This window comes from Staurois parvus, unplaced genomic scaffold (genome assembly GCF_062004578.1).
Source record: "Staurois parvus isolate SC_StPar_1 unplaced genomic scaffold, SC_StPar_1.0 ptg000096l, whole genome shotgun sequence".
In the NCBI taxonomy this organism is placed as follows: Eukaryota; Metazoa; Chordata; class Amphibia; order Anura; family Ranidae; genus Staurois; species Staurois parvus.
This window is the reverse complement of record NW_028317892.1, coordinates 12,433,863-12,446,856: the sequence shown is the minus strand read 5'-3', so window position 1 is coordinate 12,446,856 and position 12,994 is coordinate 12,433,863. Positions and strand designations below refer to the sequence as shown.

Sequence of the window (12,994 nt, the reverse complement as noted above, 5' to 3'; positions counted from 1 at the left end):
GGTTTTACAGTTTTTATAGGAAAAAGAAGAGATCAAGGGGGAAGAGGAGAGAGAGGGTGGACAAAAGAAAGTGTGGTAAAAATGGGAGGAGATGGATGCAATATGGCTAGCACAACTCAGTCATCGAAAGACAAAACTAGAGCAGGGTTTTTTAAAATAGATTTTTATTGTAGAACTTGGTAATAATAGGATACGATTGGATTATGGAACTACATTATAATGAAGGGCATAACTCATAATCACAGAATATGATAAAGAGTAAATATAAGCTTTGCATTGAGCATTCAATAAGCAGAACATAAACTTGATTATATTTGACAAAGAGCACTGATGTATGTCATGGATTAAATGTAACCTTGGAAAGGTCTTTCAATCAAGAATATAACTCCACTGTAACTATATGCCATTGCAGTTTATTATTGTAGGATCAATGCAATCTAAGGAATCTAGATATTTCAAAAACAAATTATATTAATGGTTTGTAAACTGAGGAGACATTGACATGAAACAAATATCTTATCACATAATTTTAGAAAGATGTAGTAACTCTTCTGGCTATGGGGTAGCAGGACAAAAAGTTAACTGCTCTCAGGGCAACTATAGGGTTGTTCTTGGGCCCCCCCTCCCCATTTAGTTATGGTTTCCTCCAGGGTAAAAAAAAAAAAAAAGTATTTTTTTTTTTTTTACTTGGAGCCTGTAAAGCGTTGCACCAGAAATCTGCAGATCGCAGGTGCAATGCAGAGCTCTTGCAGACTGCGTAAGCAGTCTATTCGTACCTTGTACAAGCAGGCAGCTACAGTACACAATGACAGGCAGCATCAATGTACTACATAGAGCAATAAACAGCACCCTGGTAGTTCATTGAGAACTACAAGCCGACAGCTGCAAAGCCTGCCGGTATGTGTAGTTCTCCCATTCATATAACTCTGTAAATTATTGACAAGACCAGGTGGGTAGAGCCATGTTTTTTTTTTTTTAAACCACCTCCCGCCCGCCATATAAGCAAATCACGGGCGCAAGGCAGTTCTCTCATTCTGGGAGAATGTCATATGACGTCCTCCCACTCTAACAGCAAGAGCGTGGCTCCGGGGCGGTGATCGGTGGTGCGCTGTATCCCTCGGACACAGCGGATCACCAAACAATGGAAAGAGCCGAAGACATCGGCTCGGTCATGTGATCAGCTGTGTCCAATCACAGCTGATTGCATGTAAATAGGCAAATGCCGGTTATCTGACAGCTCGTGAGGAGAGCCGGCAATCGGCATTCCTCAGAGGGGACACGTACACTAATTATCAGTGTGCTCTAATGATCAGTGTAGCCCCAGCAGTGCCACCTGTTAGTATCCATCAATGCCAGCTGTCAGTGCTCAGCAGTGCCACCTGTTAGTATCCATCAATGCCAGCTGTCAGTGCTCATCAGTGCAGCCTCATTAGCACACATCAGTGAAGGAGAAAAAACACTTATTTACAAAATTGTATAACAAAAACTAAGAAAAAAACGTTTTTTTTAATTCTCAGTTTTTGGTTTGTTTAGCAAAAAAAAAAAAAAAAACCCAGGAGGTTATTAACCATTTGCCTCCCGCCCTATGGCCGAATGGCGGCCGGCAAATGTCATCAGCGTTCCTCCCACACATGCGCAGATCGCGCTCCTGCAGAGCCGCGCAATCTGTCACCGGCCATGTACCTCGGACACGGTCGATGACAGATCTGAGTACCGGCCCCCGTTGCCAGTACCATGTGACCAATCACAGCAGGTCACATGACAGTTGTATACAATGGATGGCTTCATTCATGCCATCCATTGTATACTAGTGTTTATACAAGAAAACTTATTCCTGCGCCAAAACTTTCCAAATAACACTCTAAAAATGCTGCTGTGCCAATCGTGAAAACACAAACAATATAAATAAACAGCGCAAATTTAGATCATTAATCAGTATAATAAATCATATAAAATAAGTGCATAAATTATTCGTGTTTCCCCTTAATATTAAACAAAAACACCCAAAAGTCCATGTGCTGAAGACATAATTGAATTGTAGAAGTAAAAATGCAAATAAAAATAAAAGTGCCAACTTCTTTTCTTCAAAAAATACTTTCACCTTCCACCAGTGCACACACCAACATCGAATACACTCACCAGAACTTGGTGAGTAAAAGACCTTTAAGGAATTTTTAGGGATCCTAAACCCTCTTTGGTGCCACGCTAGGGAAAATCTTCACCCTCCGAATAGACTCCACCATCCAACCAAAAGAAAAAAACTCACATAGCATAATATTGTCACACAATAGTAACTTTTACCAAATGGAGATTAAGGCCACTCACATGTTAAACACTTGCTAAAGGCATGTTTATTATGTATAACAGGCTTCAGTTCCAGCAGATATACAAACTTTTCCTTCCAGGACTCTCACATCCACAATGGAACAAAGACAGAACTCCTCTTAGACCAAACAGTGAACCAAGATGGCCGCTGGAACGCACCGCTCAGCGTGCGTTCCGCTCACCGGAAATGACGTCAGGCGCATGGAGTGTGGACCGGAAATGCGTCAACGCGTTTCGCCCCTCCCATAGGGCGTTATCCAGGATTAGGGAGCTACTGTATATTTATTCATTGTTCAGGATGAATTGCATGACATTTATAGTATAAACATCTCGTTTTTTCCTATTTCATACGTGGCTGTTTTTTTTTCCCCATACTTACCATAATAATAGCAACAGGCTGACACCAGACAGAGTGCATAGTGGACTGAAAATGTTTGCTTTTACAGCTTTTGCAACCATTTTGAAGCAAAAGCATTCCCTGCATTAAGGTAAAAAATGCCCCCATTAATGGTTCCTCCCCCATCCCTAAACACTTACTTTATCTCACCAATCCAGTGATGTCCTGGCTGCAGCACTGCTCTCCTCTCTGCTGCTGTCAGGTAGAGGGAGGGAGGTAGGTAGGTGTGTGTGTGTAGGTGTGTGTGTAGGTGTAGGTGTGTGTGTGTGTGTAGGTGTGTAGGTGTGTGTGTAGGGGTGTGTGTGTGTAGGTGTAGGTGTGTAGGGGTGTGTGTGTGTAGGGGTGTGTGTGTGTGTAGGGGTGTGTGTGTGTGTAGGGGTGTGTGTGTGTGTAGGGGTGTGTGTGTGTGTAGGGGTGTGTGTGTAGGTGTGTGTGTGTGTGTAGGGGTGTGTGTGTGTAGGGGTGTGTGTGTGTAGGTGTGTGTAGGTGTGTGTGTAGGGGTGTGTGTGTGTGTAGGGGTGTGTGTGTGTGTGTAGGTGTGTAGGTGTGTGTAGGTGTAGGTGTGTAGGTGTGTGTAGGTGTAGGTGTGTAGGTGTGTGTAGGTGTAGGTGTGTGTGTGTGTGTGTGTGTGTGTGTGTAGGTGTGTGTGTGTGTGTGTAGGTGTGTGTGTAGGCGTGTGTAGGTGTGTGTGTAGGCGTGTGTAGGTGTGTGTGTGTAGGTGTGTAGGTGTGTGTGTAGGCGTGTGTAGGTGTGTGTGTGTAGGGGTGTGTGTGTGTGTAGGGGTGTGTGTGTGTGTGTGTAGGGGTGTGTGTGTGTGTAGGGGTGTGTGTGTGTGTGTAGGGGTGTGTGTGTGTTTAGGGGTGTGTGTGTGTGTGTGTATGGGTGTGTGTGTGTGTGTGTAGGGGTGTGTGTGTGTGTGTGTAGGGGTGTGTGTGTGTGTGTAGGGGTGTGTGTGTGTGTGTAGGGGTGTGTGTGTGTGTGTGTAGGGGTGTGTGTGTGTGTGTGTAGGGGTGTGTGTGTGTGTGTGTGTAGGGGTGTGTGTGTGTGTGTGTGTAGGGGTGTGTGTGTGTGTGTGTGTAGGGGTGTGTGTGTGTGTGTGTGTAGGGGTGTGTGTGTGTGTGTGTGTGTAGGGGTGTGTGTGTAGGGGTGTGTGTGTAGGGGTGTGTGTGTAGGGGTGTGTGTGTGGGTGTGTGTGTAGGGGTGTGTGTGTAGGGGTGTGTGTAGGGGTGTGTGTAGGGGTGTGTGTAGGGGTGTGTGTAGGGGTGTGTGTAGGGGTGTGTGTAGGGGTGTGTGTAGGTGTAGGTGTGTGTGTAGGGGTGTGTGTGTGTAGGGGTGTGTGTGTGTGTGTAGGGGTGTGTGTGTGTGTGTAGGGGTGTGTGTGTGTGTAGGGGTGTGTGTGTGTGTAGGTGTGTGTGTGTAGGTGTGTGTAGGGGCGTGTGTGTAGGGGCGTGTGTGTAGGGGCGTGTGTGTGTGTGTAGGGGGTGTGTGTGTGTGTAGGGGTGTGTGTGTAGGTGTGTGTGTGTAGGTGTGTGTAGGGGCGTGTGTGTAGGGGCGTGTGTGTGTGTGTAGGTGTGTGTGTGTGTAGGGGTGTGTGTGTGTAGGGGTGTGTGTGTGTGTGTGTAGGGGTGTGTGTGTGTGTGTGTAGGGGTGTGTGTGTGTGTGTAGGGGTGTGTGTGTGTGTGTGTAGGGGTGTGTGTGTAGGGGTGTGTGTAGGGGTGTGTGTAGGGGTGTGTGTAGGGGTGTGTGTGTGTGTGTAGGGGTGTGTGTGTGTGTGTAGGGGTGTGTGTGTGTGTGTAGGGGTGTGTGTGTGTGTGTGTAGGGGTGTGTGTGTGTGTGTAGGGGTGTGTTTGTGTAGGGGTGTGTGTGTGTGTGTGTAGGGGTGTGTGTGTGTGTGTGTAGGGGTGTGTGTGTGTGTGTAGGGGGGTGTGTGTGTGTGTAGGGGGGTGTGTGTGTGTGTAGGGGGGTGTGTGTGTGTGTAGGGGTGTGTGTGTGTGTGTAGGGGTGTGTGTGTGTGTGTAGGGGTGTGTGTGTGTGTGTGTAGGGGTGTGTGTGTGTGTGTGTGTAGGGGTGTGTGTGTGTGTGTGTGTAGGGGTGTGTGTGTGTGTGTAGGGGGGTGTGTGTGTGTGTGTAGGGGTGTGTGTGTGTGTAGGGGGGTGTGTGTGTGTGTAGGGGTGTGTGTGTGTGTGTGTAGGGGTGTGTGTGTGTGTGTGTGTGTAGGGGGGTGTGTGTGTGTGTGTGTGTAGGGGTGTGTGTGTGTGTAGGGGTGTGTATAGGGGGGTGTGTGTGTGTAGGGGGGTGTGTGTGTGTGTGTAGGGGTGTGTGTGTGTGTAGGGGTGTGTATAGGGGGGTGTGTGTGTGTAGGGGGGTGTGTGTGTGTGTAGGGGTGTGTGTGTGTGTGTAGGGGGGTGTGTGTGTGTGTGTAGGGGTGTGTGTGTGTAGGGGTGTGTATAGGGGGGTGTGTGTGTGTAGGGGGGTGTGTGTGTGTAGGGGGGTGTGTGTGTGTGTAGGGGTGTGTGTGTGTGTAGGTGTACAGCCTGGCTCGGGAGCGCACTTGCTCAGATGCTCCCACAGCACACTGCTTCATCCTGCTCTAGGTGCCTCTTTAGCAAGCCGACAGTGCCAGATGGGGGACTTTCAAAACAGCAGGGATAAAAGGGACAAAATACCACTCTGTGAACCACACAAACAGGTATATATTGAAGCTTATTAGTCCTTAGATAAAGTGCATTTTTTTTCTTATGTCAGCTTTTTTTTCTCTTAATTTCACATAGTGACCCCACCAGCAACACACTTACTGTCCTGATATGAAAATCTCACTTACTGTACTTTGGAGGAGCAGTGTTGTCATCCTAGGCTGCTCCCCCAATTTGAACTACAAACATCTCATATTTTTTTCTTGATTTACTATACTTAAAAAGTAACCTTATCAACTGCTTACCTTTTCACCTCTTGTATGGCTTCTGGCAGGCGTCGACATGTTGCTAGCAGTAAGGCTACGCTTAGCTCAGCTGTGGCATCAGTCAACACATCTGGTGTGTAGCCCACTTTGATTCCACTGCACAAAACACAGTCCAAAGTCAATATAGCCTTGTCTCTAACTTATATAAGATGACTTCAAAAGGAGCAGTGCTTGTAAATCTTAGTGGAGCAAAATACATACCGGTTTTTTATTTCATTGATTGCCAAGTGGTCAAAGCCCACAGATAATGTACTGATAACCTTGAGATTGGGCCCTGTAAATGGTAATCACAATAAAATTATGATGTTTATACAAAACGTGTTTAAAGTTGTTGAAAACCTCAGGACATGAAAAATGTACTTCTATATTGTGCATTTGTCTCAATCCAGAGCACTAAGTGTAATTTCTGTTTGCTGCCTGTTCCTCTGCTATAAGCAGGAGTCACTTATGACCAGTTTTCCCTGACACCAAGAGATAAAGAGTTGACAGGGGAGGGAGCTCCAGCAGTCTTTGACAACCTCAGCACTGTTCCTGTGGGCTGTGGGAAGGGAGCAGGTCCCTTCCTTCCAATCAACTCTCAGAGCTCTCCTCACTGATGTAACTTCAGCTCCCCATTCCATGCTTTTCAGAGCTGACTGATCCTGTGGTAATTCTGCACTATGAATGGATGTAGGGGATAAACAGGTAAAACTTATGTACGAGGATTTGTTTAAATCTCCATGTATCACCTGAGGCTAGTCACTTCACTGGGTATGTGTGAGGGTTTACAGCCACTAATATATTTTTGTTAGTATTTTCTCCATCAAAAAGGATACAGAAGAAGATTATACAACTTTTTATCACCAACAAAGAGCGATAAGCAGTAAATGCAAGAATTTGTTTAAAACAAACCCATTTTTTACTTTCGGCTTCATAAAAGCATTAGACTGCGCATTCCTAATGAACCAGCTAAAATTGGTTTCAGGGGCGGTTCTGTTGGCTTCCTCCCACCCGACATCCTTCAATTGAAAACAAGGAGACATCTACCAAGGAGTGGTTTAAAGGTTTTACTTCTACAGTACTGTACCTTTAACTTCATCCCTATTTTGAAATTAATAAATTACAGCGAACTAGAAGGGCAATACATTCAGATGAACACACTAAATAGCTTAAATCAGATTAATTAGAACTTTGTCCAATATTCCAAGCACATTATTCTGCTACAAGAAACCGACATTGCTTACCAGCTGTGTCCAGAACCTCCTGATCTATCTTGTCTGACAAGACGCAGAGCAGACCATGTGCTCCAGCTACCCCGCTTAGCAACTCAGCCCTTGGCACAGGATCATCTGAATCCCACTGTTGGACAGTGTAGCTGGAAAGAAAAAAAAAAAAAAAAAAACGTTCATAGCTCATTTAATAAGCCCATATTTCACTAGGGACTTACCGATTACTAAGCCTCTGCATCCACAGCAAACAACTGCACAAACTGGGTAGTCGAATGTATCAGGGTGAAGGTAATGAGGGGTTAATGATTTACCAAGTCATGGTAAGGGCATGGCAAATCAATGAATGGATTGTTTTGGCAGGAATCCTGTGAACAGCAGTCAGTTTTAATTAAAACTGAACTCCAGGCAGATAGTAAATGCCATTTAATCCAGTTATATATTCATTAAAAAATAATTAATTGTATTCTACATATATTTGACACAAGTATCTGAATCTCTGTGGATATTAGCCTCCTGTAATCCATTGCATAGCCACATTCACAATGGGAAAGGGCAGGTCAGCATTCTCAGCCAGTCTGAGTTAAATTTCTTTTTAAAGTGCCATCAACCAATTGTTTGAACTTTCTTATAAGAGGGCAAAATGATGACCTCAGAGAGTTGCAGCTCCTTCAGTGTCTACAGCCCTGGCCAAAAGTTGAGAATGACACAAATATTAAACAAAGTCTGCTGCTTCAGTGTTTTTAGATCTTTTGTCAGATGTTACTATGGTATACTAAAGTAGAATTACAAGCATTTCATCAGTGTCAAAAGCTTTTATTGACAATTACATTAAGTTTATGCAGAGTCAATATTTGCAGTGTTGACCCTTCTTTTTCAAGATCTCTGCAATTTGCCCTGGCATGCTGTCAATCAACTTCTGGGCCACATCCTGACTGATGGCAGCCCATTCTTGTATAATCAATGCTTGGAGTTTGTCAGAATTTTTTTCTGTTCACCAACCTTGAGGATTGACCACAAGTTCTCAATAGGATTAAGGTCTAGGGTTTTCTGGCCATGGACCCAAAACTCCAATGTTTTGTTCCCAAGCCACTTAGTTCTCACTTTTGCCTTATGGCAAGGTGCTCCATCATGCTGGAAAAGGCACCAAACTGTTGTTGGATGGTTGGGAGAAGTTGCTCTTAGAGGATGTTTTTGCACAATTCTTTATTCACGGCTGTGTTCTTAGGTAAAATTGTGAGTGAGCCCACTCCCTTGGCTGAGAAGCAACTCCACACATGAATGGTCTCAGGATGCATTACACAGCACTAATGGTAGCGCTCACCTTTACTTCTCTGGACAAGGTTTTTTCCAGATGCCCCAAACAGTCAGAAAGGGACTCAGTACATCCCTATACCTTTTGCAGAATATCAGTCTTTCCCTGATGTTTTTTCTGGAGAGAAGTGGCTTCTTTGCTGCCATTCTTGACACCAGGTCATCCTCCAAAAGTCTTCACCTCACTGTGTACAGATGCACTCACACCTTCCTGCTGCCATTCCTGAGCAAGCTCTGCACTGGTTGTGTTCCGATCTTGCAGATGAATGAACTTTAGGAGGTTCTGGCACTTGCTAGACTTTCTTGGGCACCCCAAAGCCTTCTTCACAACAATTGAACCTCTCTCGAAGTTTTTGATGGTCCAATAAATGGTTGATTTAGGTGCAATCTTAGTAGCAGCAATATCCTTGCCTGTGAATCCCTTTTTGTGCAAAGCAATGATGACTGCACAAGTTTTCTTGAAGGTAAATATTTGTGTCATTCTCAAAACATGTGGCCAGGGCTGTAGACACAGGGCCGGGGCAGGTTTACATATAAAATACAAGTTCAGGTTTTTAACAATACATTTAGGTGGAGACAGGGCTGCTGATAGGGGGTACCCTCGGCCCTCCTGTAGGGGGCCTGGCCTCATCAGCTGCAGAGGGGGGCCCGTGCAGCTGACAAGCCCATTTGCAGCTGCTAAATTCCATTGATAGCCTCCTGTCATTCTATCACACAGCGGCTCAGTGTTGTGATGTTAGCTGTGCTCCTGCTCTGTTCCACAGGTTTGACACCTTCAAGTTTCCTTCTGTTTACATTTGATTGCAACTTTGTTTCTCTCCTCTCCCCCAGACTGCTGATCCCTTTCTGTTCACTGCTACAAAACTATCCCCTCATACAACTTGACCATCCCGTTATCACCTGTTCCCTCTACAAATCTATAGATCACTGCTCAACTATTTATTTACGGATCTAGTTATTGTGTCCCATTTCCTATCACCTACAGCTCAGATCTCGCATTATTATAAGATTCCTAATTGTATCTCACGACTAGTCTGACTGAATTCACAATTCCTGGTCAGTCCCGTTCCCTTACCTATAATAACCTTTAGGGCCAGTTCGCACTACATGCGTTTCAGTTGCTTTTTTCTGCATCCAATGCATAGAAAGTAGGTTATATGGTTATTAATTTCACAGTTCACATCAGTGCTTGCAATTTCAGTGTGTTCTGGTTGCAGAAAAAAAAAAAAAAAAAAAAAAAAAACAGGCTGCATTTTTTCTGCACAGAACTGTACTGGAACGTGGTAAAATGCATCAAAAACACACCGGAATGCACATGTCCCTAATTAAATTGAAAAGAGGGGGAAAAAAATGAACTGGAATGCATAAAAAAACTGGAACGTGCTAAAAACGCATCAAAAACCACGCATGCAAAACTGCATCTGGAACAAACCTAGACTGCGTTTTTCTAGTGTGATCCGGCCCTTAGGAATTGTTCACACCATTTGTGGTGTAGAAACGCAATGCCCTTTGCAGATGTGCATAGATACCATGAAAACTTAATTGCACCTTTACACATCTAGTAAACAAAGATGCATTCACAGCCACCAAAACGCATGGTACCACACAGGTGCTGACTGACAACTCATGGGGCCCCCGGGCAATAGGGGATCATGGGGCCTGTGTCCTCATCCACACTCAAACCACACCCAAAAAAAGTCTATGAAAAAAAAAAAAAGGTACCAGGACCATCTCATGGGGCCCCCTACTGACCCCGGGCCCTCAGGCAGTGCCCGAGTATCCGAATGGTCAGTCCGCCCCTGGCACCACACTACTGTGCGGTTAGGTGCAACACACTTTTAAAATAATATGCCTGCAGTATTTTGGCATGTTTCCACATGTTAGAAGAAAAAAAAAGAAGAAAAAACACGTTAAGAAAAAAAAAAAAAAAAAAGTAAAAAATGCCCCATTCATACAGGTCCTCTGTCCTGTATAGCATGAAGGAGTGGGTTGTTCATGTGGCTGGACCCTCCTGTTACGCTATGGGGACACAGCAGCTGTTTTAATCTGACAAGTGTGAAGGCGTGGGGAAGTGGCCCTGAATTCTCACTGTGTGTACAGGGCTGTACACCTGCACCCATATGCCTGTCAAATTAGGACCTGTACCCATATGCCTGTCAAATTAGGGCCTGCAGTGTTTCCTTAGTGCAGTGTTTCTCAACTCCAGTCCTCATGGACCCCCAACAGGTCATGTTTTCAGGATTTCCATTATTTTGCACAGGTGATTTGATCAGTTTCACTGCCTTAGTAATTACCACATCTGTTTCATCTGAGGGAAATCCTGAAAACATGACCTGTTGGGGGTCCATGAGGACTGGAGTTGAGAAACACTGCCTTAGTGTAACATGGGTTGCCTGCAAACGGCTCCAAGCAGCTCCAGCCACATTAACAAACCACCGATTCACTCTACAGGCCACAGAACCATGTGAATGAGCCCCAAGACCTCAATTACACACACAGCTTTATTTATTAAGTAGTTTTATCATTTAGATTTAACAGGATTTTTGATTGTGTACATTAATAAAGTTTAGTGTATTTTTATAATATAATGTGATATATTCAAGGTGTTGGGGGGGGGGGGGGGGCCCTGTCAGGTAGGTTGTATGGGGCCCCGTGATATCCAACAGTGGCCCTGGGTGCAGATTCAAATTTACCTTTTCCAGTGGTTGCGGCTTCCCACCCTGTCAGGCTGTTCATACCTGTGCACCAACATCCCATAGACTTGAATAGGATGCTGCTTCTACAACAAGGGCATGTCGAACACTCGTACAGGTGAAAAGCAGTGTGCATCTGAACACACAAATCCTATCCGAGGAAACCTGTACTGCCATTTCTGACCTCCTTTTGTAAAAGCTACTTGGTTCACTACCCCTGAAACCAAAATATTTTTATTTCAGAATAAATAGGTAAAGTTTAAAAGCCAAATCAGTACACCTGAGATCCACTGGAGGAATTTACCTTCACTTCCTATACTGTACACTTAACAGTACAACATGATTTCATTTAAAGCAGTAGTAAACTCCTCAGCATCACGTAAAACAGTATAAAATTACTTACTAGTACGTGTCTTTAAAAGTTCTTTAACTTGCACTGTTTAGGAGATATCACTCATTCTATGTTTCAAATACATCACTCACACATGTGCATTGATTTCTAGCATTTTGATATTTTCTCTGGTGTGTCTCCATCAGCATTACATTGTAGTCCCGCTAGATTATTTACCATTCACCAGTTTCTTGGTTTAACGTCACTGCACATGCGTGAGGTTACTGCATTGACCTGAAGGGGAAAGTTCGGGTGGGCAAAAGACTCCACAAAGACAGGACAGGAACCCCCTGTGTACAATTACAGCAGGTGCTGGCGGGATGGGGGCGGGGGCAGAAGCAGGCAGCGACGTACTAATACGTCGCTTTGCCTGTGGGTGCCACCCATATGCAGTACATCGTGGTACATTGCAAGTTAGTCTCACTTGTGATGTCTGCGTCAGATCACTGCCATTACAAGTAGAAGATGAAAAAAAAAAAAAAAACCCCAAAAAACATTCCACTAAATACACAGTGTTCCAAATTATTATGCAAATGATATTTGTCTCATTTACCTAAATAATTGATGTAAATAACAGTCAGCATAATTCTCATGTTATCAACTATTAAGAGTACAATTCAAATTTTATTGAACAAACCTCCTAATGATAACAGGATTTTTTTTAAACATAAAACACTTCCAATGTACTGTTCCAAATTATTACGCACAGTAAGTTTCAAAACACTTTATAGGTTGTAAAGAACTGAAAATTGTCATTTGTTGTGTTTGCAGCATATTTACTGAAATCAAAAGCTATTTCAGTCAAACTTTTAACAACATTTTAACTTTTTAAACATTTTAACAGGTCACATTGCATTTTAACATAGGACCCCTTATTTGATAGCAGCTTCACAAGTCTTGCATCCATTGAACTTGTGTGTTTTTGGACAGTTTCTGCTTGAATTTGTTTGCAAGATGTCAGAATAGCCTCCCAGAGCTGCTGTTTGGATGTAAACTGCCTCCCACCCTCATAGATCTTTTGCTTGAGGATGCTCCAAAGGTTCTCAATAGGATTGAGGTCAGGGGAGGATGGAGGCCACACCATGACTTTCTCCCCTTTTATCCCCATAGCAGCCATTGATGCAGAGGTATTCTTTGCAGCATGAGATGGTGCATTGTCATGCATCAAGATGATTTTATTACGGAAGGCATAGTTCTTCCTTCTGTACCAGGGAAGAAAGTGGTCAGTCATAAACTTCACATACTTGCAGAGGTCATCTTTACACCTTCGGGGGCTCTAAAGGGGCTGACCCGCTCTGTTCCCATGATTCTGGCCCAAAACATGACTCCACCACCGTCTTGCTGACGTCACAGCCTTGTTGGAACAGGGTGGCCATCCACCAACCATCCACTACTCTATCCATCTGGACCATCCAGGGTTGCACGGCACTCATCAGTGAACAGGACTGTTTGAAAATTAGTCTTCATGTATTTTTCTGCACAATGCAGCCGTTTCTGCTTGTGAACATTGGTTAGTGGTGGCCGAATAGAAGGTTTATGCACAGTTGCAAGACTCTGGAGGACTCCACACCTTGATGTCCGTGGGACTCCAGAGGCACCAGCAGCTTCAAATATCTGTTTGCTGCTATGTAATGGTATTTTAGCAGCTGCTCTCTTGATCCGATGCATGGATCTGGCAGAAATCTTCCTCAATGTGCCTTTATCTGCACG

General features: G+C 44.3%; 1 protein-coding gene across 1 annotated transcript in view; it reads right to left on the bottom strand.

Moving 5' to 3' along the window:
• The window catches only part of LOC149467999 (glyoxylate reductase/hydroxypyruvate reductase-like), a 49,079-nt gene that overhangs the window by 19,907 nt on the left and 16,178 nt on the right, over window positions 1-12,994 (bottom strand). The window contains exons 2-4 of the mRNA XM_089670909.1: window positions 6,905-7,035; window positions 5,883-5,955; window positions 5,661-5,777 (exon numbers count right to left, since the gene is read on the bottom strand). Of these exons, the coding sequence (XP_089527035.1) occupies window positions 5,661-5,777; window positions 5,883-5,955; window positions 6,905-7,035 (321 nt within the window). The remainder of the gene's footprint in view (window positions 1-5,660; window positions 5,778-5,882; window positions 5,956-6,904; window positions 7,036-12,994) is intronic.